Source organism: Microcaecilia unicolor, chromosome 8 (genome assembly GCF_901765095.1).
Source record: "Microcaecilia unicolor chromosome 8, aMicUni1.1, whole genome shotgun sequence".
NCBI lineage: Eukaryota > Metazoa > Chordata > Amphibia > Gymnophiona > Siphonopidae > Microcaecilia > Microcaecilia unicolor.
The window spans coordinates 155,749,066-155,777,059 of NC_044038.1; the positions used below are offsets into that span (position 1 = coordinate 155,749,066).

The following is a 27,994-nucleotide window of genomic DNA, read 5'->3' on the forward strand; positions in this document are numbered from 1 at the left end:
GGTGTGAACTACCGTACTGTGACAAGATTGCCTTCTCAATGGAAGGAGAAAGGCAGCGTAGTTGTAGCAAATGATAGAAGCAGCTCATGAAGGTTGCTTGGAGTTGGGGGGGGGGGTGGGGATCAGTTTAAGCATTGAGCACTAAAATGCACCATGTTTGCATAGCAGAGTCCTGTGCTAGGCCCCATTTCTGGCCACCCTATGCTCAAACAGACATTATTCTAAGAGTGATATCACAACACTTAACACTGCACCACCCTTACAAATATTAGGCTATATCTGGGAAAGAAATTAAGGAAGTGTCATATTTATTTTCGCTTAATGTGTTATTCAACCAAAAGGGCAGACCCCGTAGAAGATGCAGTTTATATTCAATACTTTTTGTCGATTTACCATATTGGGTCTTGCAAACCGTTTGCCTTGTTGCTTTCTTGGAATGTGTTACTAAATGTCAGATTACTATTTTGTATAATCTGGCTTCAGCTGTTCAGATCTGATGACCCCCTGCTATTGCTTTGTCATTTCCAGTTATTCTAGTCTGTATTATTAGTGTGGTCTCAACAGTGGGACTAGAGTGCTTACTGTCCACTGGAGTCTGGTGTATTATCTTGGTGGTTGTAAGTTTCCTGGGTGTCGAAGTAGCCATACTAATCATTTGGAAGCAGCCACAGAATCAGCACAAAGAATACTTCATGGTAAGCTATAAATGTGTAGAACATTAAAATCAAGGATCTTATTTTTAGGGATAGAAACTAGTGTTCTCATAACTGTGTCAATCCTAGAGAAACCTTTTACTAAGGAAATCAGAACCTTACCAAAAATCTATTAGAAAAGGAACTGATATCGTTTAGTATACATGATTTGTTCTCTTGTTTTGCATGTTCTTTAAATACCATGTGTTCAAAACTGGCAAATTGGGCATTATCACTTCTATATGTACTGAACTCTTCTACAGAACCTTTGACACTCTCAAATCCAAAACATAAACTGTAGAAACTCCATTCTTACTGTTATGGAGTGATGTTTGAAAAAACCACTGGGAGGAGGAAAGACCTCAAAAAACACCTGAGTGCTGGGATTCATTTTGCAGCCAGTATCTTTAAAGGACTTTCCAGGCTCATACTCATCATTGGCCAAAACCTCCTTCAAACCCTTACATTTGTGTATTTTTTAAAAATATTAGGGTTTTTTAAATGTCTGCTTATTAGTGTTCAAACAGAAAATACATCAACTTGTGTACTCAAAAATAATGACAGTCACTTAGCTTTCAAAACTTGCTAGGCTGTTGAACACCCGGTGTCAATACTCCCAACGGGACCCGTTTCGCCCGCCGGCTTTCCCAAGGGAAGTTTCACTGGCGTTCTGAAAAAAACAGTATAGTTGGGCATTATACCACACAAGATTCTGGACTAGCACTATCACAACCACTGGCTTCCGACGCTGCCAGCCGTTCCTTGTGATCTCGGGATAAAAATGGTTTTATGTTACCACCTCTGTCTCAAGCAACATTAGACTCTACAAGCAGTGAGTCAGCTTTTTTCTTCTAAGCTCCTCTACAGAAGGTGCTCCCTTTTTATCTAAAGAATGAGAATAATATATTGCAGTGCAAAAAGGGCAGGAAGACATACTTCTTCAACTTGCCCTTTCCACCTGACTGTGATGGGATGACAGTAGTTGATTCTTGTTTTGCTTTGTTACTCCTTGTTGTTAATTTATGATGAATGTTTTAATTCGTAAATTATGATTATGGTTTAGTCATACGTAAGTAGTATTGAAGACAACTCTGGTTCTCCATGCATGAAAGGCATCATATAATACATTATAAATAAACTATAGTGATTGTAAATTAGGTAAACCAAATGAATATTGTCCTGTAGTACAACCAGAAATGCTAACTAAAGCACATGTTGTCTGGAGTGGAGGAGTAGCCTAGTGGTTAGTGCAGCAGACCTTGCTCCTGGGGAACTGGATTTGATTTCCACTATCACCTCCTTGTGATTCAGCACAAGTCATTTAACCCTCCATTTCCTCAGGTACAAAATAAGTACCTGTCTATAATAACCACAGAAAGGCAATAAATCAAGTCGCTTCCCCTCTAGCATGATGTATCAACAATATGCAAAACTAATTCCTTATCCTCTACATTTTTTATATGCTCTAAGTTTCTGATATTTCTTTGCACATACACAGTCCAGCTAACATTGGAAATTAAACTCATGAAGTGACTTCCTTTAACTGTATCAATTCAGCCCTTCAACTAAAATTAGAAATATGTTAATGAACGTTATCCTAAAATGTCAAGCTAGACCTTATATAGCAAAATAGGGTCTTGTTAGCAATCCAGTGCTCCTAGGCTCAGCTACTGCATGTCATCTTTAGGATAGTCTGGGACAGCTACAGGACATTTCCCCTTACACCAGGGGCAAGAATTCAGGAGGATTATTGATAATGAAACTATAGAAACAAAACCTGTTCATTTTTCAAGGTGTGAGGTAGCTTCAGTTTCTTCTCATGATCTTGAATTTATTAAATAACTATTCCGTTTCTGACACAAATGAAACGGGCGCTAGCAAGGTTTTTCTTGGAGTGTGTATGTTTGAGAGAGTGTACGTGAGAGTGACTGTGTGAGAGAGAGAGAGAGTGAATGTGTGTGCGTGTGAGAGAGAGTGTGAGTCTGGGTGCGAGTGTGTGTGTGAGAATGAGAGTGTGTGCAAGTGTGTATGTGAGACACAGTGTGAGAGAGTGTGTGTTTCACACAGGTACAGTGTGTGCGAGAGAGAGAGAGAGTGTGTGTGTGAGACACAGACTCTCTGTGAGACTGAGTATATGAGACCAAGAGAGTGTGTGAGTGACTGTGTGACGCATAGAGAGTGAATGTGATACAGTGTGAGACATAGAGTGTGTGAGAGTGAGAGAGAGAAAGACATTGACTGAGAGAGAGAATGTGTGTGTGACAGAGATACCTCCCCCCCTCTGTGGTGTCAGGCCCCCCTCCCTCCCTCTCTCTGGTGTCAGGCTCCCCCCCTCTCTCTCTCTGGTGTCTGAGCGTTACTGTGCAGGACGCTGAGCTCTGGCTGTGCTTCAAGGAACAGACCAATCCTATTTAATAGAATGCACCTCCAACATTCTGAAGCTGAGAAACCTTGTGTGGTTGGTCACTTCTGCTTGTGAGGAACCCGGAAGTATGTGATGTCAATTCAGGAGATGGATACAGAGAGCAGGAATGCCTCAACCATGCAGTCAGCTTCAGAATGTTGGAGGTGTGTTTTATTATATAGGAGGATGATCTGAAAATACAGAGTTTAAAATTGCTGTTTGTACCAGGTAGAATAATTTTTAAAGCTGTTTTACTGATATTTAATTTAGATTTCATGATATTCATACGTACAGTTGGGAAGGTTTCAAATAAATTAAAATGGTGTGCATTAAGAAACCAAACACAAAAACCTTTTGTCCTTTACCCCTAGTAAAAAAGGCCCTTTTCTGACACAAATGAAATGGGCGCTAGCAAGGTTTTCCTTGGAGTGTGTATGTTTGGGTGAGTATGTGTGAGATTGACTGTGTGTGAGAGAGAGTGAATGTGTGTGTGTGTGTGTTTTTCTTTTTTTTTGTGTTGCTTGTGTGGAAGGTTGGTTTTTCCTTTTTTTGTGTGTGTGTGTGTATGGGGGGGGGGGGGGTGTAGCTCTTGTAAGCATTTGGGAACCTGCCTGCCAAGTCGTTAATATGCCTGTGCTCTGGTGAGCTGTGTTTGCAAATTTGAACTTAATGTGTATTTGTCAGCATTCCTTGTTCTGTGGAAGGCTGCGTTTTGATGTGTTTTTTTGGGGGGGGGGGAGTGGGGGAGGGGGAGGAAGTTCCTTTAAGCACTTGGGGACCTGCCTGTTAAGTTGTTAATAAATGTGTGTTGTGGATAGCTGTGTTTGCTTGTGGTTGGGGGGAGTGTGTCTTTTGAAGCTCCTGTAAGCACTTGGGAACCTGTCTGCTTGCTGTTTTTATCTCCATTTGTATTTGTCTGGTTTTCTGGTTGTGTGGAAGTGTGCGTTTAGATTTTGGGTGGGTTGGGGGGGGCGAGGGGGTGCAGATGTTGAGTCAGTGGTTAGTTTTGTGTGGGTGGTCGTTTCTTAGGGTGGCTGCACACATACCAGGAGCATGGGCATCCAAATAGTTTTGTCCTTCCAAACGTTCCTCGTTTCTCTGTGCTGCACAGAAAGTGACTCCTTGTGCTGCTGAGTCTCCTGGGAAGGATAAAAAAATGTCAGTGTGCTTGGTTTTGAGTGTATGGGAATGACGGCTGTGTTGGGGAGTGGAAACAGAGATTAACCAATGGGCTTCCAGGCTCGTGTGTAGTAATCATCGTGCACCATGGCCGGAGTTGGAGAGGAGAGGGAGGGCGGTGGAACGGTGAGCGAGCGGCTGCGGGAGGGTGGGTGAGGGGGAATGTGGGCGGGGGGACGGGGTCCAGTGCCGATTTTGGTTGGTTTTGAGTGTATGGGAATGACGGCTGCATTGGGAAGTGGAAACAGAGATTACCCAATGACAATCCGATTTGTTGTCATTGCTCCGCCCTCAATGTCATCACGTTGTGACGCAGGGGCGGGGCAGACACTCATGCGATCTTGCAACTACAAATTTAGAATGTTGGAGGTGCCTTTTATATATAGAGATGCTTTCAAGTTCCCTGTTTACCAATTTTGCCCACTATAAGCATTCTATCAATACCTACTTAATGGCCCAACTGAACACTGCAACCTGGATCCGCTATATCATCTGGATGATTATGGTTGAGTAGAATGATTTTGTAGATTGAGTACATGCCTTGTTCTCATGTCTCTTCCCACATCATGGCATATGATGGGAATGACCACTTACTGTTCCAATCATAGGTTTCCTGATTTACTTCAGCTATGGAATCTGGCACAGTGTTGAGAGGCTCCACCTACCAGCAACAATATCCCAACAGACCACTACTGAATCAGATGTGGGTCATACATCAGGCAGAAAATAAAGTTTATATTGAAAAGCTTATGTTCCAGTTTTCCACTACTCTTGGCTAATAGACTATAACATTTGAAAACAAATTCTAGCAGTCTGGTTATTTAAAATACATTCTATTTCTCCCCTGTTTTTCACCTCCAGAAGAGCTTACCTATGAGTCTGCTCCCCCCTCTGTATTTATGAGTTAAAAGCCTTCATCAAAATTCATATTCCTGATGACAAGGAAATAGACCATAGGTTCCACCATAGAAAGCAGAATAACTTTCATTTCTGCATATGAACACAGAAGAGCCCTATATAATGAGGGGTTCTCAACCTAGTCCTCATGGCACAACCAACCAGTCTGGTTTTCAGGATATCTGCAAGGAATATCTATGAGATAGATTTGCCTAGAATGGAGGCAGTGCATACAAGTCTCATGTATATTTATTGTGGGTGTCCTGAAGCTAGGTTGATAACTCCTGCTATAAAGAAAGAGGATGGAATCAAAACACAACACAACCGAGTGATGCTAAAGATAGCACCATAGTAGTTGGAAAGTAAGGCCAGTGGCAGGCAGGGTCCCAAATATGGCAAAATAGATCTGGATGGGCTGGACTAAGCTTTAATGGCAACTCCAGTAATCAGGAAGTAAGGTCAGTATCAGGCAGACTTCTATTGTCTGTGTCTCAAAAATGGAAGAGACAATTCAGGATCAAGAATACATATTAATAGCCTACACTATGAGTGTGCGAGTTGTGCAGGTCAGTGGGGGAGGGGAATATATCTTACATTTAAAATTAACAAGAAAAACATTAGTTACCATTAGCAACATTGACAACTTGCTGGTTAAATCATGTATCAACAATAAAAGTGGCTCTGCCGCAGACATAATTTTTAAAAACTCATTTGTCTAGATGTGGCTGTCCCAGTTTTGATACCAGTGTGTTTAATCATTAAAGGGTGTAAGAGGTGCAGTTCTGGCCAACTTGAGGGGCAGACTGGATGAACCACGCAGGTCTAGAGATCTGCTATCATTTACTATAAATTACCTCACCATGAGCTATGTTATACCACTTCTGATAAGCCTCCAACATATAGGGCATGCCAGCATTCCTAATTGTTAGGCTAGTGTTTCAACTAAAAAGTTTAGGTTTTTTTTTTTTTATAACTCTAGGTCCCATTTCTACATATGACGCCCAAAAGGAGGAAAGACTAATATTGGGAAAATCTGATATAGAAACAAATGTTGGCAGCAACTACTTCAGGATTATGGAGCTCTACCTCTAGTATTAAGATCTATGTATTTATTAATTCTCAAACCAGCTATTATAGTTTTTGGTTTTTTTTTAAATAATTGTAAAGTTTGTATTCTTACCTTTTTGTATCTATTTTGTTTTATAAACTAGAATTGTTTTGCTATTGTCCTTCTGTAAAACATTGGTCAGGGCCATCTACAAATATGTTATTAACTAGTAAAACAGGCCCATTTCTGAAGGCAAGAAAAGGTGCCCTAGGCAGGCAGGCAGTTTCTCCCCCCCCCCCCCCCCCGCGCTACAGCCCCCTCGACCCCCCTCCCATACCGGCAAAACCTGCCCCGCCGTTGTGGACTACCTGTGCTGACGGGGACCCAAACCCCCGACAGCCAAAGTGCTGTTGTGCCCTTCGCGTTGCTTCCTCAATCATCTTCTCTGGAAGTTCCTCTGCGTGCATCTGATTTCAGACGCACGCAGAGATGATTGAGGCAGCAACACGAAAGCCACAACAGCACTTTGGCTGTCGGGGGGTTGGGTCTCCCGTCAGCACAGGTAGTCCACAATGGTGGCAGAGGGCAGTTTTCGGTGGGCCTAGGGGGGCGCCAGGTTCACGGGGGGGGGGGGGGGTCAAGGGGGCCGTAGCGTGGGGGTGACATGATTCCGAGGCGCGTGTTTCCCTACTTCTCTCCTTGGCATCAGCTGTCATGACATCAGTGCGTGTCTGCTTAGCAGACAACCACCTCCAGGGAGCCACGGTCCCAAGCACAGAACGTTGGAGGTGAGAATTATTATATAGGAAAGCACTACAATCATGTTAACATTAACTAGTGGAGAAACACTGAAATAAAATTTTCATGATGAGATTCACATCCATTAAAACATTGAAGGCTAGAATTCACCCAGCTTAGTAGCTGTACTGATGAACAGTAAAAACAGCCAGAAGATTATAGACCAAGTTCTACATGATCTTTTTTGGGGAGGGCATTAAAGGATCCAGAATGACTGTGACAGTAACTTGTAATACCAGTCCTGTAGTCTTAGGCTTTCACTGTGAGCTTGAGCCTCCAATCTTATCAGTACCTGACTTTACTCATCTGATGAGATGAAAGACAATTAGTGTTGTCAAAAGCTAACTTAGCTGTAATAGCACTACACAAAAGATTCTCTCTCCACTAGTTTTCTAAAGCCTATGAGCTCAGTCTATCCTCCACACCATAATCTCCATACCAGGCTTGCCAGCCTTTCCCAAACCTGTCCTAGTGACCTCCAGTTGGTCACATTTTCCCAAGATGTGCATGCAAGTCAGGCTCATGCATATTCATTATCAAAAATCAGACCGCTAAGATCAGGTAGCCCCATGACATCTTTAGGAAACCCTGCCTTATGCAAGCAGTTGGCCCTGGCATGCTTATTACAGCTATTTTGTTGGATTATATGCCATTCATGTCTTTTGAACCACAAGTTTTTTTATTGTTTGATTGGTGAAACTTTGAAGCTAGGCGGGTTTTTTTAAAGTTCCTGTAGAAGACTTCTGATGCCGGCCCAGAATGTATGTTGCATGTCAGCTGTCTGAATAAACGTTTACTCCAGTGAATATCTAGTTTCCATTTATTTCATCCTCCCTGTGTGGTTGGTGTGTGTTTGCATCTGTTCTATTTATTGGCAGCAGGGGTTCTCACCCCAGTCCTTAAGGCAAACCCAGCCAGCGTTTCAGGATATCCTGAATTAATATGCACCATCTCAGTATGCAAATCTCTTCTGCATATTCATTGTGGATATCCTGAAAACCTGACTGGCCAGTTATGCCCATGGTGCATATTCATTGTGGATATCCTGAAAACCTGACTGGCCAGTTATGCCCATGGTGCATATTCATTCAGGATATCCTGAAAAGTGGACTGGGTGGGTGTAGCCCAAGGACTGGTTGAGCAACGTCAAGAGCCAAGTACTATATTTAAGAATCTTGCAATAAAGTTTCCCCTACCTGCACTTCAAAGCAGAGTGAAAAGTTTAAATAGGGTTGCTTTTATACATCAGAAACTACAGCAAACCAGGGAGCATTTTTCCCCCACACACTTAAAAGCTTTAATACCTACACAGGCAACATCAGCTTGGTATCAATGTCTCTTTAGACAACTTGTTACAAAGTATAGAGCAAGTTTGATTTTGTCCATAAAAGCGGGCATTTTAGGTAGGTGTCATGTTGTAGCTGTGAGCTGGAGGGATTTTGTCAATTCAGATCCTCAACTCAGACTTACATGAACTGGGGCAAAGAAAGTTTAACAATTATGTCAATTGTAAGTCAGGGAGTAGCTTTGGGTTTTGTTTTTTTAAGAGAAAAGCTCAAGCAGCTCAAACCAGAGGCTGATGAGAATTTTGGCATGGAAGAGAGCTGTACTGGCAATTATGCTAGTTAAACAAACAGTCTGGCTATATAGCTTACTTCTGGGTATCCTGGAAGAGAGTCAGAGTAAATAAACATAAGCATTGGGAAGTTAAACAAACTTCAGGTACAATAGAAGTAGGTAGGCAGGAGTCTGTTGAACTGTCATGGAGCACAAGGAAAACAAGGCCAGAGCAGAGACTGCAGCACACTACCCCATCAGAAGTGTGTAGATGCAGAACAAAGGTCTGTGCACTCAGAAGAGATGCAAATGGCACCTGGATTGTATATACACTGAAGTCCCAAAAATACAGATCTGCCATTTGAGGCAGTAAGGCTTAGAACAGTACTGAACAGACCATTAAACACAAGGCAAGACTGGCCTTGGCTAAATCCACATTTTAACTCATGTGCTACCTATTTTTCTTGAACATACAGAACAGGTGTGGCATGTACTATAGTGTCATGCTTTTTGGGAAATAGACCCCCCCCCCCCATGAGGAAGAGCCTTGGACAGGAGGTAGTGTCCTATTAAACAAGCAGCTAGTACAGATTATAACCCAATTGAGAAAGGTAAATGGTGGATTACCTTAGTCTACTGCCAAGTACTTGCAGATCCAGGATCTGTGAAAGATGCTTAACCTTTTCAAACCATATGCAGCTTGTGAGAAATTGCAGGATCTTGATATGATCATTCAAGAGTGCAAATAACCCAAATCCTAGCTATGCAACACTAGCTTCCACAGGAGTCACTAACCAGGAAAGTAACTCCTAACCTGTTGACATCTGCTCAGCAACTGTTGCCATACCCATCAATCTGCATGGTGCAACTGCACCTTATGTACAATTATGTTCATGCCAAAGTGGCATAGAATTAGGAAATAGAAGGGTAACCAAAGTGATTAAGGTAGGACTGCAGGCTGGTGGGGGGTTGATATGCCAGACCGGATAGATCTGCCAAGGGGTCTCAACACCTGACTGGGTTATGTACACCAAACTTCTGTAGGGCATTTAAAGTTTAAGGTGGAGGACCCCCCCCCCCCCTCCTCAGCATAATTAAGCTCTGAACTCTTGCCAGGGGATACGAATATAGCAAGTAGTGTAGCTTGATTTCTGGAAGGAGTCCAGACAAAAAAACAAACCAGCTTTCCTACCTTTTCTGGGGCTAGAGGAACATGGATAGATACTTTTGGGATTCTGCCAGGTACTTTGACTAAGGTTGGCTACTAGTAGAAGCAGGATACTGAAAACTGGACCCTTGGTCTGATCTATGGCATTTCTTATGAACGGCTCCCTGTATTGTAGAATACAAGCTATTTGAGCACATCTGCTCTTAAGTGACTGAGTAAAAAGGGCAGAAGTCTTGGCACACAGCTCAGTTGATGGAAGTGCCAGCACTGGCCTATCTTGCAACCAAACCACCTGCTCATGCCTATAGAGCACTTAAACATTACCAGTATGGTAGCAGCTCAGAGGTAGAGAGCTATGTATGTTCCTTCCCGTAGCACCATGGGTTGAGGTAGAATGGGATGAGCCATAGCTGCACATGGCCTCAGCTGGTTGTTCTGGTTCTGTCAAAGATGTTATATTCAAATCACCCATCTTCTGATGTCAACCTATATCTTGCCAGACGGACAGACTGAAGGTGTATCAAGCCCAGTATCCCTTCCAGGACACAAGTACCCAAAAGATACTTATTTCCATGATAAACAATGTGTAATGGATTCTCAAGTCCATCTTAATGGGACTAGGAAAGTTAAATTCTGCTGCTTTACCACATTCTGGCAATTACATGCAAGATCACAGAAAATTCATGTAAGTAGCTTCATTGCTTTCCTCCTAGCATTTTACATCTACCTGTTCCCCTCCACCAGCCTCAACTGCTTTAAGCCTTTCCTCAAAGGAAAGTTGTCCCATCCCCTTTTTATTGCCATTATTGGTACCTTTTCTAATCTGCTAGTATTTGATGCAATGACGAACAGTTTTGAAGTATGGTCACACCATGATGCAATAAAGTAACATTTGTACCTGTCCTGACCCAAGTCCTGCACTATGGGAAGAGGAGAACCTGTATACCTATGCACTATGGATCTTCAACATTTAAGGTTGTTAGGTTTCATACTGTCATAGGCTGACCTGGCTCAAGTTTGAGCTATGTAAAAATAGAAAGACAATATTTCTATTAAATCATTTTATTAGGCCTTTACAAAATTGGTTTCCTCTCCTTACGAAACTTCCAAAGTGTAACAGCTGCGAAAACAACTCCAAGCACCCCCACTGTAGCCATAGCCCCTCTTGCCCAGTCCAGTACTGACTGGTCAGTAGTCTCAGCAGTGCCTGAAAAAGAGAAATTAAAATTGCAATGATGAAACTACACACCACAAGTAAAATAAGGAAAGTTACCCTCCTCCCCATTACAAGGCTGATCTTTAGTAAGATAGTTGGCAGCTCTCCCAAAAACAGCTAGTCTGAGCTGCCATGTCCCTGAAAATGGCTTTATTATACATCTTTTCCTTCTAGTTCTGCACCAATCCTTGAAAGCCATACTCACCTGTTTTGAGATGTTCAAGTCCATTGCTGCTGTGAAAGTCTACAGGTCCATCTGCTGTTACAAGGTTTTGTGTAGTATCCCAATTAGTCATTCTTTTCTCTGGAAGGGAAAAAAAGTTTTAGGGATATAGCCATTAGTAGTGAACTACTAGGACTGGTCAGAAATTGATCAGCTATTCTTGTTAGGCTTTGAAAGTCAGCATTAAACCTCATCTTGATAAGTTTTGATCCTTTGTTTTCCTTTAGGAGACAAACTTCCAAAGTTCAAAGAACAGGTTTTAACTCCGTGGGAGGTACATGTGCCAAATAAGATTTAGGTTGGTGTTTGCATGACAGCCAGGTAGCTATATTTTTGCCTGCCATCAAATTGGCAGTGGTACAGCTTGCATTTAATCTGTACGATTTAGCTGTAGAAAAACCATCCAAAATTGACAGGACATTTTGACTTACTATCAGCTCACCAGATTCAGGAGAACCGGGGCATTCTCCATGTGCTTGAAAACTTCCTTCTGGCTACTTTAGTGTGAGCAGAGCCTGGAGTGATCTTGTGCTGATTTTATCCTGTTTTCCAGCCTATATGCACAACCCTGCATTTAAACAGTGTAGTCTGCCATTCTTAAGTGTACCACTAAATCAGTTAAGATATGCTGTTTGTACTCTTGCTTTGGAGTAGAATGGAATATAAACTAAGATAATAGGACAGATTTCCTTGAACATATGACTGGGGTAGCAACTAGAAACCAGAGTCATGACACTGGATGAAGGAAAACAACTTACTTCTTGCAGGTAAGCATGTGGTTGAGCAGGTTTCCAGTCTTGAACGGGCACACACTGAAGCACTACAATGGAAATAAACCTGCAGAAAAAAAACAAACAAACCACCATTTCACTTCCATGGCATGCATTTATGGTGTTGCAATAGCTAGTAGGCAGTGAAAAGTTTGACAGTGCAATGATGCCAAGTTTAAGTGATAAGCCTGATTTTAAAATCAAGTGTCACTACTGGGCAAAGGTGGTTTAGCCTATGCAAGTTACATACCTAACTGCATACCAGTCTGCATGAAAGTGTTGCTCCAATACCTCAAACTACTTACTCAAGCATCTGTAGCACTGCTGCCATTAGTTTGCATTTCCTCCCTTATAATTTGTCCTCTGGTAACAGCACAGGTAGCCCAAGCAGTGGCGTAGCCACAGGTGGGCCAGGGCTCACCCACCCAACAGTACCACACATTTAGTGGTAGCTGGTGGGGATCCCAAGCTCAGCCAGCTGAAGACTTCCTCCTAATGGTAAAGAAAACACTACTCTCCACGATACCAGCACCTGCGCATGCTCAGTTTTCAGCGCATGCGTACTGCAGACTGCCATGGTGGAAAGCAGCATTTCCCCGCAAGCTGAGATATTTTTGGTGGTGGTGGTGGTGGTTCAGTTGGGGGGGGGGGGGAAGAAGAGCACTTTGTGCCCACCCACTTCTTGCGTAGGCCCACCCAAAATCTGTAGTCTGGCTACACCCCTGAGCCCAAGTGTTGCTTCCCAGTGGCTATGTCTCAGATTACCACCGAGTATGACATTATACAAGACCCCAGATTGTATAAATCTGTGGAGTTTAACCAGAAAAATGTAGGCAGGACTATATGGCCTCTCCAGTCTGCCCCTTCTATGCTATCTACTCTTGTCACTCCTTTAGAAAATCCTATGTACTTGTCCCAAGCTCTTGAATTCAGATACTGCTTCTCTACCATTTCCTCAGGTTACTCAAGTATCCCCTTCATCCTAAGCTTCCTTTCAAGCCTTACCTCCTGTGCATTTATCCCAGACATTTCAGTGTCCATATATTCCTTCTCCTGCCTCCGCCAAAGTATGTGTCTCCATATGCTTTATGATGAAGACCACTTACCATTTTAGTGGTCACCTTTTAGGCTGTCATCCTGTATATATTTTGCAGGTGCAGTCTCTAGACTTGTACAATATTCTAAATGGTCTTAAGTCTTACACAGGGGCCTCACCTCTTCCTACTGGTGATTGTATATACACCTTTCTATGCTTTAACTGTTCCTAAGGGCTAGGCCTAAGGCCTGTACTTTGCTCAGTCTGGTTCTCACATGTTAGCCTACTAAACTCAGCATCTTGTATAACAATCATTGCTTTCTCGTGAGCTGAGAACTGACACTTCATAACATTAGTTTGCAGCTGTGTATGTTTTTCATATAAGGTGGATGTAACCTTGGCAGTTGCTGACAGGCTGAGGACAGTGTGAGGGCTAAGGAAGCTAGAGAGGACACAAGGGTATTGTTCTGGCTGTGCACGCAGAACTGACAACTCAATTAACCAATGGCCACCGACTGTTCACGTGCAAAAACATCAGGAGAGTGATAGAATACATGACACTGCTGTTTTGGCTCTTGTGAGATGCTGGGTAATTGGCTGTGCCTAATGGAGTCTAAGCTCTATTTTCCTATGCGGGCTAAGAAACGGGAGGAAGTAATACACTTCTCCCCATGTACCTGAGCATCCTAGCTTTTACACTCTGTATCCTACCACCAAGTCCTGCTGTTTGTGCACAAGTTCACTCCTAACTACTTTCTCTTTGCATCCCAAATGCATGATCTTTCATTTAGCATTAATGCTAAGCTGCCACATTATGACCATCATCCCTCTAGCTTTTGCATATTACACCATCAGGCATATCTAGCCTAGTGCAGATTTTTGCTTTCTGCAAGAGGCAAATATTCGTTCAGCAAAACCAATATTTTTTTTTATATCACACCAACATCCTTTTCCTCAGATGAAGGTCCATTTACTGCTACCCTATTGCCTTCCACTCAAACATTTTAGGGCCTATACCAAGGGCACTCCATTAGTCATGTGCAGTCAGACCTGACATTTTGGGTGGGCACTAGGTGTGAGTGGTGTTTCTTGGGATACTCCTTAATGCCCTAGAGTGCACTTGATGGATTTCTAAGTAAACAGCTCACCTGCATTAACAAACCACCCACATACCTGGTTCATAAACACTGACCAAATATGACTGCTATAAAACACGTCAACAGCACATATCCTTCAAACTTTGCTTTGTAACAAATGCCCATTAAGCTGTATTCATAAGACATGTAAATTCTGAAACTGACATTCCCATTTAAAAAGCCAGAGAAGTCCCTGTATACATCCCCACAGAATTTTACGTCACGTGCAGAACACAGATCACCCCTTACCAACTGCAAAATAAAGAAAATTAGAAATCAGATGGCAAGTTACCCAGTTCCAGGCTTGAGATTGTGCAGTCCTGATTTAAACTTTATAACCCAAATCAGTGTGGGATTTGCAGTGCCTGATTCTGCCCCTGGAAAATCAGTGCTGCAAGTCCCATAACAATGGGGTGGTCAGAAATGCAGGACTGTCTCAAGATCTCCAGCCTGGAACTGTAGCCTGGCATCAACCCTGCCTGTCCCCGTCCCCCATAATTTGGCATCAGTAGCGATCAAAGCAGTGGCATACCTAGGGTAGTTGACACCCGGGGCCGTCATCAACAACCCCCCCCCCCTCCAAAATCCAGTATTAGGCATACTGAGAATACAAAACGCGGTACCTATAGAGGAATTCTAGCATACCATAAGCAGTCATTTCTACAAGTCACACAAGGAAAAGGAACGCATCACTACAGTGAACACTAGATCAAGTCACCTTTTGTAAAACGAAACCAGACAATAGTACAGATCGATCCTGCAGTCAATGCCAACTGAAAGCCATGTCTTTCACACACACAGATACACCCTAACCCACTATTGAATAAGTAATCAAAATGTTCTATTTAGACAAAAACTGAACCCCCAAGATGCCAGACTGCATACAATGCAACACCACAGAAACAGAAAATGTCCTGTAGTACTATGCAAAATTTGAAAACCCCCCAAATACCAACCACTTTACAAATTAAATAGAAAAAATATAAAATGCCATTTTATTGGACTAATACATTTAGCTTTGAGGCCAAACCTGTCCTCAGGTCAATACAGTATAGTGCTGTTACAGTAGCTATCCTGACCTGAGGAAGGGGGTTTTGTTCTCTGAAAGTCAAAATGTATTAAAATTAGTCCAATAAAAAAAAATTCTCATTTACACAATTCCAGGAACATGTATAGAATGTTTGTATGTTTGGGAAGCTTGCCAGGTGCCCTTGGCCTGAATTGGCTGCTGTTGTGGACAAGATGCTGGGCTCGATGGACCCTTGGTCTTTTCCCAGTGTGGCATTACTTATGACTTGCATGTTCTAAACATTAGAACATCTACAATACTATATCCTAAAGCAAAACATTTACAGCTTGGTCTCTGGTTTCTGCTTATCTCATCTTCCTTCCATCCAGCATCTATCTTCGCTCTGCCATCCAGTGTCTGCCCTTTCAATCCACCATTTGCCCTCCCTCTCTCATCCAGGGTCTGCCCTCCCTCTCGCTGCCTTTTTTGGCCCCCAGTGCAACCCAGCCCACATCTCCCACGCCTTTTCAGCCCCACTATCCCACCAGTCCCATTTCAGCCCCAGCCCTTTTCTCCCACCAGTCCAGAGCTTCAGCCCCAGCCACTTCTCCCTCCCTGTCCCCTTTTCAGCCCCCAGTCTGCACAGTTTCAGCCCCTGACCCTTTTCAGCCCCCAGTTCCAGTACTGGCCCCCTTATCCCACCTACCCTCCTTTTCAGCCCCCAGATCCCTTCATCCACATGCCTTGCATTAGGGCCCCCCTTTTCGGCCCCAGACCCATTCTCCCACAATCCCTCCTGCCCCTTCTCCCATCCGAGCCCCTCCCCACCAGGTCCATCAACACTTCTCCTGCCACCCAGCCTTAAAAAAACCCCCGGTGAAGCGTCTCGTATGTGCTGTGCTGTAAAGCACGCAAATCGCCTTGTCACATCGGCCTTTCCTTCACTGTGTCCCAGCCTCTGATGTAACTTCCTATTTCCACGAGGGCGGGATAGTGAAGGGCCGATGCGACTTGCTTTACAGCAGATGCGAGGCGCTTCACGGGGGGGGGGGGGGGGGGTTAAGGCTGGATGGCAGGAGAAGAGCATCGATAGAGCTGCTGGGCAGGTGCGAACTGCAGCGATGGCGGAGCACCCCCCCCCCCCCCCCCAGTACGAGGATGTTGGCATGGGCCTGGGCCCATCCAGACCTGTGGCTACACCCCTGGTCATGTGGGACTGTCAAAGGTTTTACTAAAACCTAAAAAAACCCCATTTAGTGACGTTTGTAATTTTATCTGGCTGCACACAGTTCAGGTCTATCAAGATCTGTACAACCCAAAAGGGGTGGGGCTATGGGAGAGGCATGCCAAAAGCTTAATGGTGGTATGGCAATTGGGGCTGCATGTCAGGATTTACACCAGATGTGCAAGCCTTTGTTCAAGGTGCAGAATACATGCCAAGTGGGCATGAATTCTTGGCACCTTTGTGCTATGAAGTCTGGCCCAAAGGGCCTCTTCTCCTAGAGATACTATCTGGCTCCTTTTCAAAAGGAGGAACATTGTCATCATTTGACACCAGTGGGCTCCTTTTTGAAAAATGTCTCATCTTTCAAGTCGGAAGATGTCCTTTTCCCAGAAATGTCCAAATCAGTATAATCAAAACCTGATTTTGGACATCTTCCAACTGCAGTCCATTGCAAGGATGTCCAAATTAAAGGGGCATGTCAAGAGGTGGGACTTGGGCATCTGACCCATAATTAAAGTCCCTTGGGACATTTTCACCCAGACGTGTTATGAATATGGCACAAAAGTGCCTGAAGCTACCTGAATCAGGAATGACCTGTTACGCCCCCCCCCCCCCCCCCCCCCCGTGGTCATTAACTCCCTCACAAAAACAACCCATTTAAAAATATTTTGTACCAGCCTCAGGTCCATGACATATCATGAACGTCCCAGGAGCAGTTTTAGTGGATACTGCAGTGCACTTCAGATGGGGGGGGGGGGGGGGGGGGGGGGGTATGGGCCTGGGTTCACCTACCTGTTACATCTGTGGAGGAAACAGTGCTCTCTCCAAAACCTACTACCCATATATATAGGTGCCCCCCTTCACCCACAAGGGGGTGGGGGAGCATTTTATGAAGTCTACTGCAGTGCCCCCTAGGGTGCCCAGTTGGTGTCCTGGGATGTCAGGGGGACCAGTGCACTACAAATGGCTTGCATTAGGATATTTTTGACATGGACATCCAACAGTATTTTTCAAAATGAAGCAGACATCCATGTTTTGAAAATAGTTTTCCCCACCCCTGGATTTGGACATTTTGCGATGTCCAAATTGCAACTTGGATTTTTTTTGAAAATGCCCCCCCCCCCCCCCCCAATCTCCAGAAGCAGTGCTGTTACCAATTCAAGATGTCATTGTTTTGTGCTCATCTATTCCATGTTTAATTCAAAGCACCTGATATTTATGCTGCTTTAAGTGTCTTATTAAAACCAATATACTGCAATTGCCCATGAGAGAATCTGGTCTACAATATAAAACCCGCCATAAAATGGATCAACACAAATTAAGACAGTGGATGCCTTACGTTAGGGTGTAGTGGTAGACAACTTACCAGCCCTTTAAGAGCATGCTGGGAGTCATTGACAAATGTGAAGGTCTTTACAACAAAATGCTGATAGTGAGATGGGAATTGAAGTCTTGTAGATGCAGCATCAATTGGGATTTGCTGAGTTTGGTAGTTGTCACCAGTGAATGGACAACTGTGGATAAAGTTTAAATAGTTAAGACAGCAACCTTGATAGTAGTCCATCCTCCCTGGTCTTTGCCTTTAGCTGCTTACCTATTCAACAGGATAGGCCACTGTGGTTTCTGCAGGGGGGTTGTAAAGGGATTAGCCCAACACTGGTTCAGGACCAGTACTAAGTTTGGATCTGTCCTTTGCAGAATACGGACTTCTAAATAAACCGGATCTCTGAGGAGTTTCACCACAGGATAGTCTGAAGCCAGGTAGTACGAGCCATATTGTCCATCTGTATGTAGACAGATTTGATAATCAGGCCTCAATCTGTTACATTAAGGTGTGCAGTTTCTAGAAAATTAAAAATTACCTTTGGCAATCCTCATCTCCAAAAGGAGGGGCCCAGAACTGTTGACCGAGGGAGGAGGGGGAAGTGTGAAGACTTCAACTTGCAAAGGGAGAAAGCTGCTTGCAGTGAAACTACAGCGAACAGTCAACCTAGATATAAAAAGTGCTTAAGATAAAGTGTTTCAGCACAAAGATTTTTAGTTCTATTCTAAGAAATCAGCAGCTCTTAACTTTTGATGCTTTTCCAACCCAGCTCAAAAAAGTAGTGGGCCTCAAATGGGACAAAGGCTCAAAATAGAGGAAGCATTATGGGATGTGTTTTGGCAAAGTGCCTGCATCAAGGTCTAAAAAGTTAACATGTAGTCACCAATACAGCTTATCAGTAATTGAGAAACGATAACAGTACAATTTATACAAAGATGCTTCCATTTACAGACCAATATTACATGTATTCCAAAGTTAAAAGCACTTGAATATACATTGTGACATGTAGTTGCCCCAAGTCTTCAAAAATCAAGACCCCTTACTAAGAACGATTTACTTTGTATGTTTAAACCCCTGACGACTAATACAGCCTCTTTCTGCAGTATTTGCAAACACGTATTTCTCTCATTTGATCCCACTATCCTTTTCAATTTTTTGCTGATTTAACCCCTCTCCAGTCCTACCTGATCTGTTCCCCCCACCCCCACCCCTTCCAATGACTCATTTTAAGTTATAAGCAAAGACTCATTTGGTGTAATTGTTTCATTGCTTTCTAGAAGACAAGCTAACCACTTGCAGGAAAGCATGCATACCTTGTCTATGAGGGAAGACTTCCAAAGCAGCATCTTAAGCAGGAGTTCTCATCTACCCACATGCAAGTCTCAAGCATATTTGTGGGTATCCTGAAAAAAATCTGGCTAGACATTCTGCAAACTGGGTTGAGAACCCCTCTAAAGCAATTTAACCCTGGGCCTACTTCTGCAGGGGTGTTTGCACCACTAACCAGGAATAGCAGCTATGGTGTTTATATATTGTACAATACTAAAAAAGGATAGCAAAGAGCAAGGAGGGTCAGCTGGTGTCATTCTGTTGACCAGACCAACTGGACTCCAAATGTGTCTAAAGCAGACCCCACCCAAAAAAAAAAAATAGATTTCAGCTCAAATATCAGAAGGTAGCCAGGCAGAAAAACTGAACATCTTGTAGCTTCAAGACAGAGGCAGAAAAACTGAACATCTTGTAGCTTCAAGACAGAGGCAGAAAAGGAGTGGACAGCTTATTAGCAAAAGGCTGAAATGAAGTGTCTAGGAGGGATGTATGGTGTGATAATGGAGGAGATAAAGCTGGGGCATTCAAGTAGAGCACCTTTGTGGGCCAGGATTAGAGTTTGTGATATGGTACCAATAGGAAGCCAGTGAGTGCAAAAAGGGGCACGTGTCAAACCAATGAGTCAGAAGTCCACCAGTATTTTTTACTGTTTTGTAATATTTCAAAGAGGATAGAGAATACCAGAGAAGTTACAGTAATCAAGGAGCAGGGTAGCACAAGGAGCAATTTAAATAAGGAATGGATATGATCCAAAGCAGGATTTAAGCAAAGGGTCAAGGATATTATAGAGTCAAGTAAGCTATGGGGAGCTTCTTAAAGAGGGGTAAGAAAAGCAACGAGGAAATTTGTCAGGAATCAATAGCATCCAAACTTGATGTGGTATAAGAGAATCACCTGCATACATAGATTACAGTATAACAGGACGAGAGGCTAAAGGACAAATAAAAGGGAAGTTACTTGGAAAGGAGAGGACCACCAGTTGAAATTGGTTCCAGTGATACCAAAATTAGTTGTAGTACAAGATTTTCATGTGAAAAATCAGGAGAACAGTATTGTCCCTAGAGACAAGATCATTCAAGAGAAGCCATAGTAAGATCAGTGGAAAGATTAGAGCAATTGCCAGATTGGAAATGGAGGATTTGATGTTTTGGGACAGAAAAACGGTGGCAAATGGTTTTTGCCTAAGAGGAAACCTGCTTATAGTTAGCAGGCAGCTAGAAGTGAGTTCCAGGCAAGGGACACCATGCCAGAGACTGCTGTGATCAGACAGGAAGTACGTGTTTTGGAAGTGATGGGTCTAAAGACAAGTGGTTTTTATATGATGTCAGGGCCGTGCCTAGGGTCTCCGGTGCCCCCCTGCAGTTGGCCCCGCCAGCGCACCCCCCCCCCCCCGAAAACGATCGCAACACTACCCGCCCTCTTCTCCCCAGATCCTTTGTTTAATTTTACCTCTCCGGCGCATGGCAGCGTAGCGTTAGTGAGGAGGAGGCGGCGCTCCCCCGCCCCAACGTGTCTTCTTCTGTTGTCATTTGACGTCAGAAGAAGGCGGAACCGAGCGAAGGGAAGAGTGACACGTCGGCGCGGGGGAGCGCCGCCTCCTCCTCACTAACGCTATGCTGCCACGCGCCGGAGAGGTAAATTTAAACAAAAAAAAAAAAAGGATCTGGGGAGAAGAGGGCAAGGTAAGCATGGTGCGGCGGGGCGCCCCCCAGAGAATGGCACCCTCCTGCCATGCTTACCGTGTCAGCACGGCCCTGTATGATGTAAAGATATTAGCAGTGACCCTTCTGGCCTAACATTAGAATACGAGATTGAGAACTGTGTGGCTTCAAGTCTGCCTTGCTTCCTCTACCAGAAGTATTGAGGATTTGTGCCAGCTGTGGCAGTAATTGAGTTAGGCAACAAGCTTGATATTTAAACAGAGGCTTAGGTCAGCTATTTGAACAAGCTACAGCTAGCAGGACCCTGGGTTTATTTTTCAAAACCAGAGATGGTGCAAGGCTTCACCCAAGTGAAACTATTGTTCAGCTTAGAGGTCTGAACCAGACTGGTTAGTTAACAGTCCAGACAGTTCAAGTGGCACCTCAATTGTTTACCAACATTACCTGAATGTGCTGTCTCTGGTGATGGATGCATTCTTCCAAGTCCTTACATCTTTAGCTGCTTCCAATCTATTCTCATAGACAATTTGGTCTCCATCCACCTAAGAAAAAAACAGCATTAGCTACATATCTGGAAATCCACTGTGATGTGCAGTGGACTGGCTCAGTCATACTAAGTATTGCCAATTAGTTTGATGTGCAATGACAGACTTCCCATGCTTTTAGAATGCATTTTAACAACAAGTTCTCTAACTTTATGGATACAGTGGCAATGTACTCCATTCACTAAAGACCTTAGTCCCAGCAGATGAATACTTGTGTGTGAGTGGGGGGGGGGGGGGGGGGGGATGACAGTTGATATTGTACCCAGTATTTATAGGTCTAGCTAGCAAGCTTGTTCTTACCCAGTTAGCAAAAAGGCCTGTCCTAACCTTGGGTCTGCCTAAGCCCTGCCAATATCCAGAGGTACTACTAGCTGGCACTAACATCTAATTGCAAGCCTTACAATATTGACCATGCATACAAGTGTGGTCCATGTTACTTCCATGTTTTTTTCTGCATGTATATAATGCAGTACCACTAACCACACTAGAGGACTGGCTGAAAGATTATGCAGAAGTTACACCCATTATAGCTTTTAATGCAGTGGTGTCTGGAATAGTCATCCATTTAATATGGATGTACTGAGTCGGGTGCAATGATCAGCTGCTTAAAGCTTTTAAGAGTTGAGCTTTAGTGACCTAGACTGGGCCAAGATTAGGAGACACCTGGACTAGAAACATGGCTGAGGCTTTCCATGTGTGTATCAAAGCTAGTCAGATGACTATGTACAAAATCCCTTACATGGCCTCATTCTTGTTTTTTTGAAACTTACCCAGATAGTGCTCCCACAAGAAAGAGGAAACTGATACAGTATGAAGACCTCATTTTTCTTTATGCTCAGGTCACTGCATGTGCCTTCTTGCACAGAGAGAAGATGGACCGAGTTAAGCAGAAGATGTGGTAGTGTCACCTCTTTGGAGACCGCAATGGAGATGGTGCCATCCTTACTGCATTGAGCTGTTACTAGAATGGAGTTGGAGATGCATGTTAGCATTGATTTTAGTACATAGAATGGGTTAGTCAGACTTTTTTCTAAGTTTAAATTTAGAAAATGCTGATGTGCAAAGTCTTGCATGCCAGCTGGCTACTGCTACAGAGCCCACTATAATTGACTCCATCGTGGCATATGAAGAGCCCTTTTAACAGACTAGTCATGTATGGGCCTGGAATACACTATAGCAGAAAACAGGTTACAGCTGTGGTGACAAATGTAGGCATAAGACAGACTTAGAACAGCCTACATATACAGACTGTCCTATAACTCTGTATGGGGTGTTGCTTAGCAACATATGAAGCAGACTTGGTGCTGTGTGCAGTGGTAGAGACCTTAAGACAACTTGCCAAAATGTTTTGCCATGTTCTAGTAGTCAATCAACATACTGCAACAGATCCAGCTACTAGGCTAATGGAGGATAAGCAGCATTACAGGTGCTTAATTGATTAGTAATGAGGTGTTCAAGTAGATGGGACACTAGCAGATGTCCTATATTTTTACCAGCTATAGTGTAGTTTGAAACATGGCTCCAGTACCAGAATTGGAGCACTCTTGACAAAGGTTAAGGCTTGCCTCTACAGACATGGTTAAAAGCTAACAGAAGTAAAACAAAGCTTATAATGTATTCAGCTAACTACATCTCAAATCTTGGAACTCACTTAAGTCTCCATAATAGCAGGGAAGAGATGCATCATTGGTGCTGTAGCAGCAGCCTTTTTCTTGGCAGGTGTCTTGGGTGACAGTTGGACTAGCACAGGAGAGCCTGTCTTCTTTCTTCACAGCAGCACATGCCCCTGGACTTGGAGCATCTTGAACTTAAAAAAAAATCCACAATGAGACTGCATCTAAAAGCACAATTATGCCAGTAGCTTGAAGCTAGATTTACTATTCAGACCTGTGTAATGTGTCTAGTCTTGTGTGACGATAATGTTAGATCATGACTAAGATATCCTTGCTCATCATGAACAGAAGTGTGCAAAGGCTGTCAACTTGTACAACTTCCCCATGACAATGTCATGAACTGAAAGTTTTATACAGATAAGACAGCAGCTGTGGGAATAGTTTTCCTACTCCATGGACCACAGCTGTCAAGCACTATGAGAGTCCATGGATTCTGTAATTATGTACAGTGTACTAATGTAAATACTACAGTCAGTGTAGTGAATTTACCTGGCAGTATGGGGCACCTTAGGGTCTCCTGGAGGACCACATTTTGCCCAGTGACATCTGCAATGCCAATTGTCATTATGTACTCTCCATTCTGTGAGCAAAAAAAAAAAAATCATGTTATCGGGTCCACCTTAGATACTTTTTTTTGGAGGGGGAAGGGGGCAAGGAGACAAATCACTTAGAATAAAGTGAACCATTGTAACATCCATTTACTTGGACAAAATCTAGGGATGAGTAGATCTGAAGAATGTTGCCTTTAATATGCTACTACCCTGGTTTACAGGACTGAATCCTAGGATTTCCAATCAGGTCTTGTTCTCCATTTGCAAGACAACTGCTCATGGAATGGGGGTGTGGGGAGAGAACAGGTCTGAAAATTGATAGTGCTTTCTATGATCCATGCAGGGGGATAAAGAATGAAAAGATTGTCACTTAAGGCATCAAATACTGTTTTCACTTGTTTGACTAGCTGTTCCACCAGTACATTGTAGTGTCTCCACAAACTGGTGTCAAGCAAGCATATTGTTGAGTTCAGCTGCTACTGAAGTAGAGAGGAGTGGTAGCCGTGTTAGTCCACTTTTGAAGGTTATCAATAGAAAACAAAATAAAACATGGAAAAGAAAATATGATAAGATTATGTCCAATAAAAAAAAGGTATATTTCCTTTTCCATGTTTTATTTCTATTGATAGCTGCTTCTGAGATACCTAGTTATTTTACACTTTTGTTATCCCCTTGTGGAAAAGCATTAAAGCCTACTTTCCTGTTCATATAGGCAAATCCAGTTGCAGTGTATGTTTTACCAATTCCTCATCGTCACCAACTGACATGGTATTTATTGCTCCTGAGAGAAGCCTCACTAGATGTAGACTTAACCATCTTCCCCCTCCAGAGAATTCTCAGATCATGGACCCAGAGGGTTCACAATGCATAGCTGCTGCAAATTTGAGCCCCATGACAACCTGTTGGGTAAGTTTAGGAGTAACTCATCTAGCTTACTTGTATTGGCGATATATAGAAGAGCCTCTAGTATTGATATCTATAACCTCTGGGTGAATGTAAATGAACAGAAAGGGGAGCAACTAAACAAAGCATCAACTGATCAGAGACCAAGTTAACAGACCAGACACTGAGGGGAGAGATGGAGCACTGAGACCATGACACTTTTAATCAAGGATTGTTAAAGCAAGCTATTTAGCTTTACAGGCTAGGTAATGCGATAAGAATGTTATGACTACGGCCATGCATGCAGCTGTCCTGTTCCACAGTGCAGCCAGGGAGGCCAACTACTTGCTGGTACTGAACTGTATATACCCTCTGCTACTGGTCCCACCCCATGTCCTCTTGCTCTGGGGTGGGACCAGAAGCTTAGGGTATGTATAGTACAGCCCCACAATGTTTGTACTTTTACAGCTGCTGGATAAAATGAAGGAGAGGACAGCTTTAGTGAGAAACTGGGGGTGATTAAGGAAATAAAATGGAGCCATGTTGAGTGAAATGTGGCTAGACAGAGGGAATTGAGGACTGGAATAGTAATAAACCTGAAGAAAGCTGAAATGGAGAGACATGAAATCCTGGCAAGACAAGGAAAGCAAAAACCAGAGACTAGGACCAAGTAAATGGCAGCTATGTTAAACATGAATAAAAATGGAAACTTGAAGGTGCTCTTTATTGGATTATAACAACAAAACCTTCCTTTCAGGACATCATAACACTTGGAACAAGTAAGGTTTTGGTCTCGAAGCCAACAAAAGCTTAGTACAATAAAAAAAATGTTATTCCATTTGTTTTATTTACTTTTTTTAATTTGTAGTTTAGTGGTTGGAATATGGCAGTTTGAACTTTACATCTGCTCTCTATATTTTACTGTCCTCCCCTTCTGTTTTTTAAAAAGTGACGCTCATACAGAGAGCAGTGTTCCCTTTTAAACTGCACTACACCCAGTATTTTGAGTAGCTATGAGCAAATAAGTAGGGAAAGCATAAAGAGTATGGCTCATGGAATTCTTTCCAGCTTCCTTGCAAGTGTTTACATGTTGTAAAAAGTGCCAACAGTAATGTAACAAATTTTTTTGCTCACTTCAACTCAGTCCTTAGAGAAAACATTGCATAAGGCACAGGGATAACAGCTTTAGAAGTCACTAAGGGGGTTTACTAAAAGCTTAGCTCGAGTTATCTGCAGCAGGGCCCATACAGAGAGGGGGCTAATATGGAAGGTGTGCTTTTTTTTTTCCCCTCATCCCCAAAAGTACTAGTTTTGTGCTAACCCTCTTAAAGAATCAGTATTCCCAGACTAGAATAGTCCTTATTAACCCCTTACCTGCTCAATCACATAGCAACCATTGTAGGCAGCACCAATGGTAATAGAACCATCTGGTTTCTGACCAAGCCAAGTTCCACAGACTGAGTCATTATGGAGAGGATGAGGTTTCTCGTCTTTATCTAAGAAAATTAGAAGAGAGGGAATGTCAGGAAAGTTACAATTGATTTTACAGTTCTTGTAGCTTACAATAGTATACAATTTTAACACTTCAGAAAAATTGTAACAGTTTCTATTAGCTGTGGAATGGTGAAATACTACATCAGCTTAGTGGCTGTAGTATTAAGTTGACTTGGGAAAATCCACTGCTTATTTCTGTGATAAGCAACATAAAATGTACTGAACGTTGTTGGGATCTTGACAGGTATTTGTGACCTGGATTGGCCACTGTTGGCAACAGGATGCTGGGCTTGATGGACCTCTGGTCTGTCCTAGTATGGCAACACTCACGTACTTAGGAAACTAGTAGATAACTGCATAAGATACTTTGCTTCAAGAGCACAGACTACCAGCTGTAGGTGCTATGGGAGGGGGGGGGGGGACACAGGTAAGTTAACTGTTATAGCTATGGTATGCTCTTCCTCTTACCTGTGATTGACTCAGGTTACTTGTGAGAAACTTATAGTGAAGACCCCACCATAAAGCACATAACCCCAAACCTCTAGTAAGATTTGTGATTCATTACATTTAAAATGTGTCAGAGCATAAGATGTAATGCTTCACTAGAAGGGAGATCTCTATTCCCCAATTGAATATGAGAACTCTTCTTATGCTTTGACACTTTCACACCTAAAGCTTCATAAAGCCAACAAGAACTGTGAGCCATCCCTTTAAAGCTCTCACTTGGTGCCCAGATACAACCTCAAGCCAGCCATCAGTTGGACCATTTCGAGCTTCAGATAAGTACTAACTTAAAGTAACTGACTTTTTGGAGTCACCATTACTATTAAACATTGACTATATATTAAATTTTGTTACTGAATTACAGTATTCACACCAAGTTTATCAACTGATATCTTTAAAGGGATGGCTCATAGTTCTTGTTGCCTTGTGAAGGCTTAGACAGGAAGAGTCATGGCTTAAGATAAACTGAGTACACCATTATCTATTTTACATATTCAATTTGGGAATAAAGATCTCCTTTTCTATCATACTCTTGAGGGATTTTTTGTTTTAATTATTTGTGTCTTCCTACTTAGTGGCTCTGTTTCTGGAGGGTTTTTTTTTTTTAAACCTAGACATTAAGCCTAACTATTTTGCCCAAAAACCTTAAGGTACATCATACTAAAAATATAATCATATAACTAGCATTTCATGCATTAAAGAACCCAGAAAACTTGATTTGCAGTAGTACAGAAATTGAAAATTTTATGGAGAGTTCTCTGAAATATTTCAAATATTTTTCAGAATTAAGATGGGGTTTACAGTTTTAACCCCCTTAAAAATTCAGGTTCTCAGCTGCCAACTCCTCTCTCCGAGGACTGAAACAGGTTACTAGTTCAGAAGGATACTAAGAGCAGCTACTCTTAGTATCTGGGAGATATTGCCTTAAAATGTAGCGTGTCATTAATAGTTATGATAAATAGCATTAGCTCATCTTTCTTACAAAGTTTGGGAAAACTGTTGTACACAGACATTAGTAAAAGCTTTAAACTATTATGCATCTTGAGAGTTTTAAATTGGAGAAGACTGGTTAGGCTGCATTAAGTCTCATATGCATTTTGTGTAGTGGGGTTTTAGACACTTACTAGACTGGATAGCACACCTTAAAAAAAAAAAAAAGGAGGAAGTTTCGAGGAGCGGAGAGAAGACTGCTTTAGCAAGTGTTATTTATTAACACGTGACTCAATGGAGATGGTCTATTTTTTTTAGATGCATACGTAGCTTTTTAAGCCACCTTTCGTTAGACCAGATCTAGCGAACAGATTAGAGTCCTATGGACCTTTAAATCTACATAAACGATAAACTCGTCTTCCACATATACTATAAACCATGACCACCTTTTTAAGTGTTCCCTAGATTATAGATAAGATAAGGCTCAACTTTACTCACCTAGAACGACCAACGTTAGAACATTTCCATCCCGCCCACGGGGAAGAGTGAGCTGTAGGCTTCTATAATTACAGTCTAATAGGGAAGAATCCCCAACAAAACCTGACCTAAAATCACCCAGAGCACCAAAAGACGATGCAAGAAACCACACCGTCAGTAAAAAGCGCACCATCATCCGCCCGATCATCAAAACACCCATTTCCTCAGCAAGCTGAAGAACAGGTCCACTAATGCAGGCTTTTATA

The 27,994-nt window shown here is 42.7% G+C and overlaps 1 protein-coding gene across 1 annotated transcript; it reads right to left on the reverse strand.

Moving 5' to 3' along the window:
* Positions 1-10,476: 10,476 nt before the first annotated feature.
* On the reverse strand, positions 10,477-27,990 carry LOC115475935 (zona pellucida sperm-binding protein 4-like). The gene is made up of 12 exons (XM_030212013.1): positions 27,750-27,990; positions 25,698-25,819; positions 23,380-23,470; positions 22,869-23,024; positions 21,988-22,178; positions 21,117-21,214; positions 18,221-18,348; positions 17,953-18,142; positions 17,725-17,872; positions 11,941-12,019; positions 11,165-11,263; positions 10,477-10,950 (listed from the first exon to the last, which is right to left on the reverse strand). Exons 1-12 carry the CDS (start codon positions 27,946-27,948, stop codon positions 10,817-10,819), a joined length of 1,635 nt encoding a protein of 544 aa, XP_030067873.1. The 5' UTR covers positions 27,949-27,990; the 3' UTR covers positions 10,477-10,816.
* Positions 27,991-27,994: the final 4 nt, after the last annotated feature.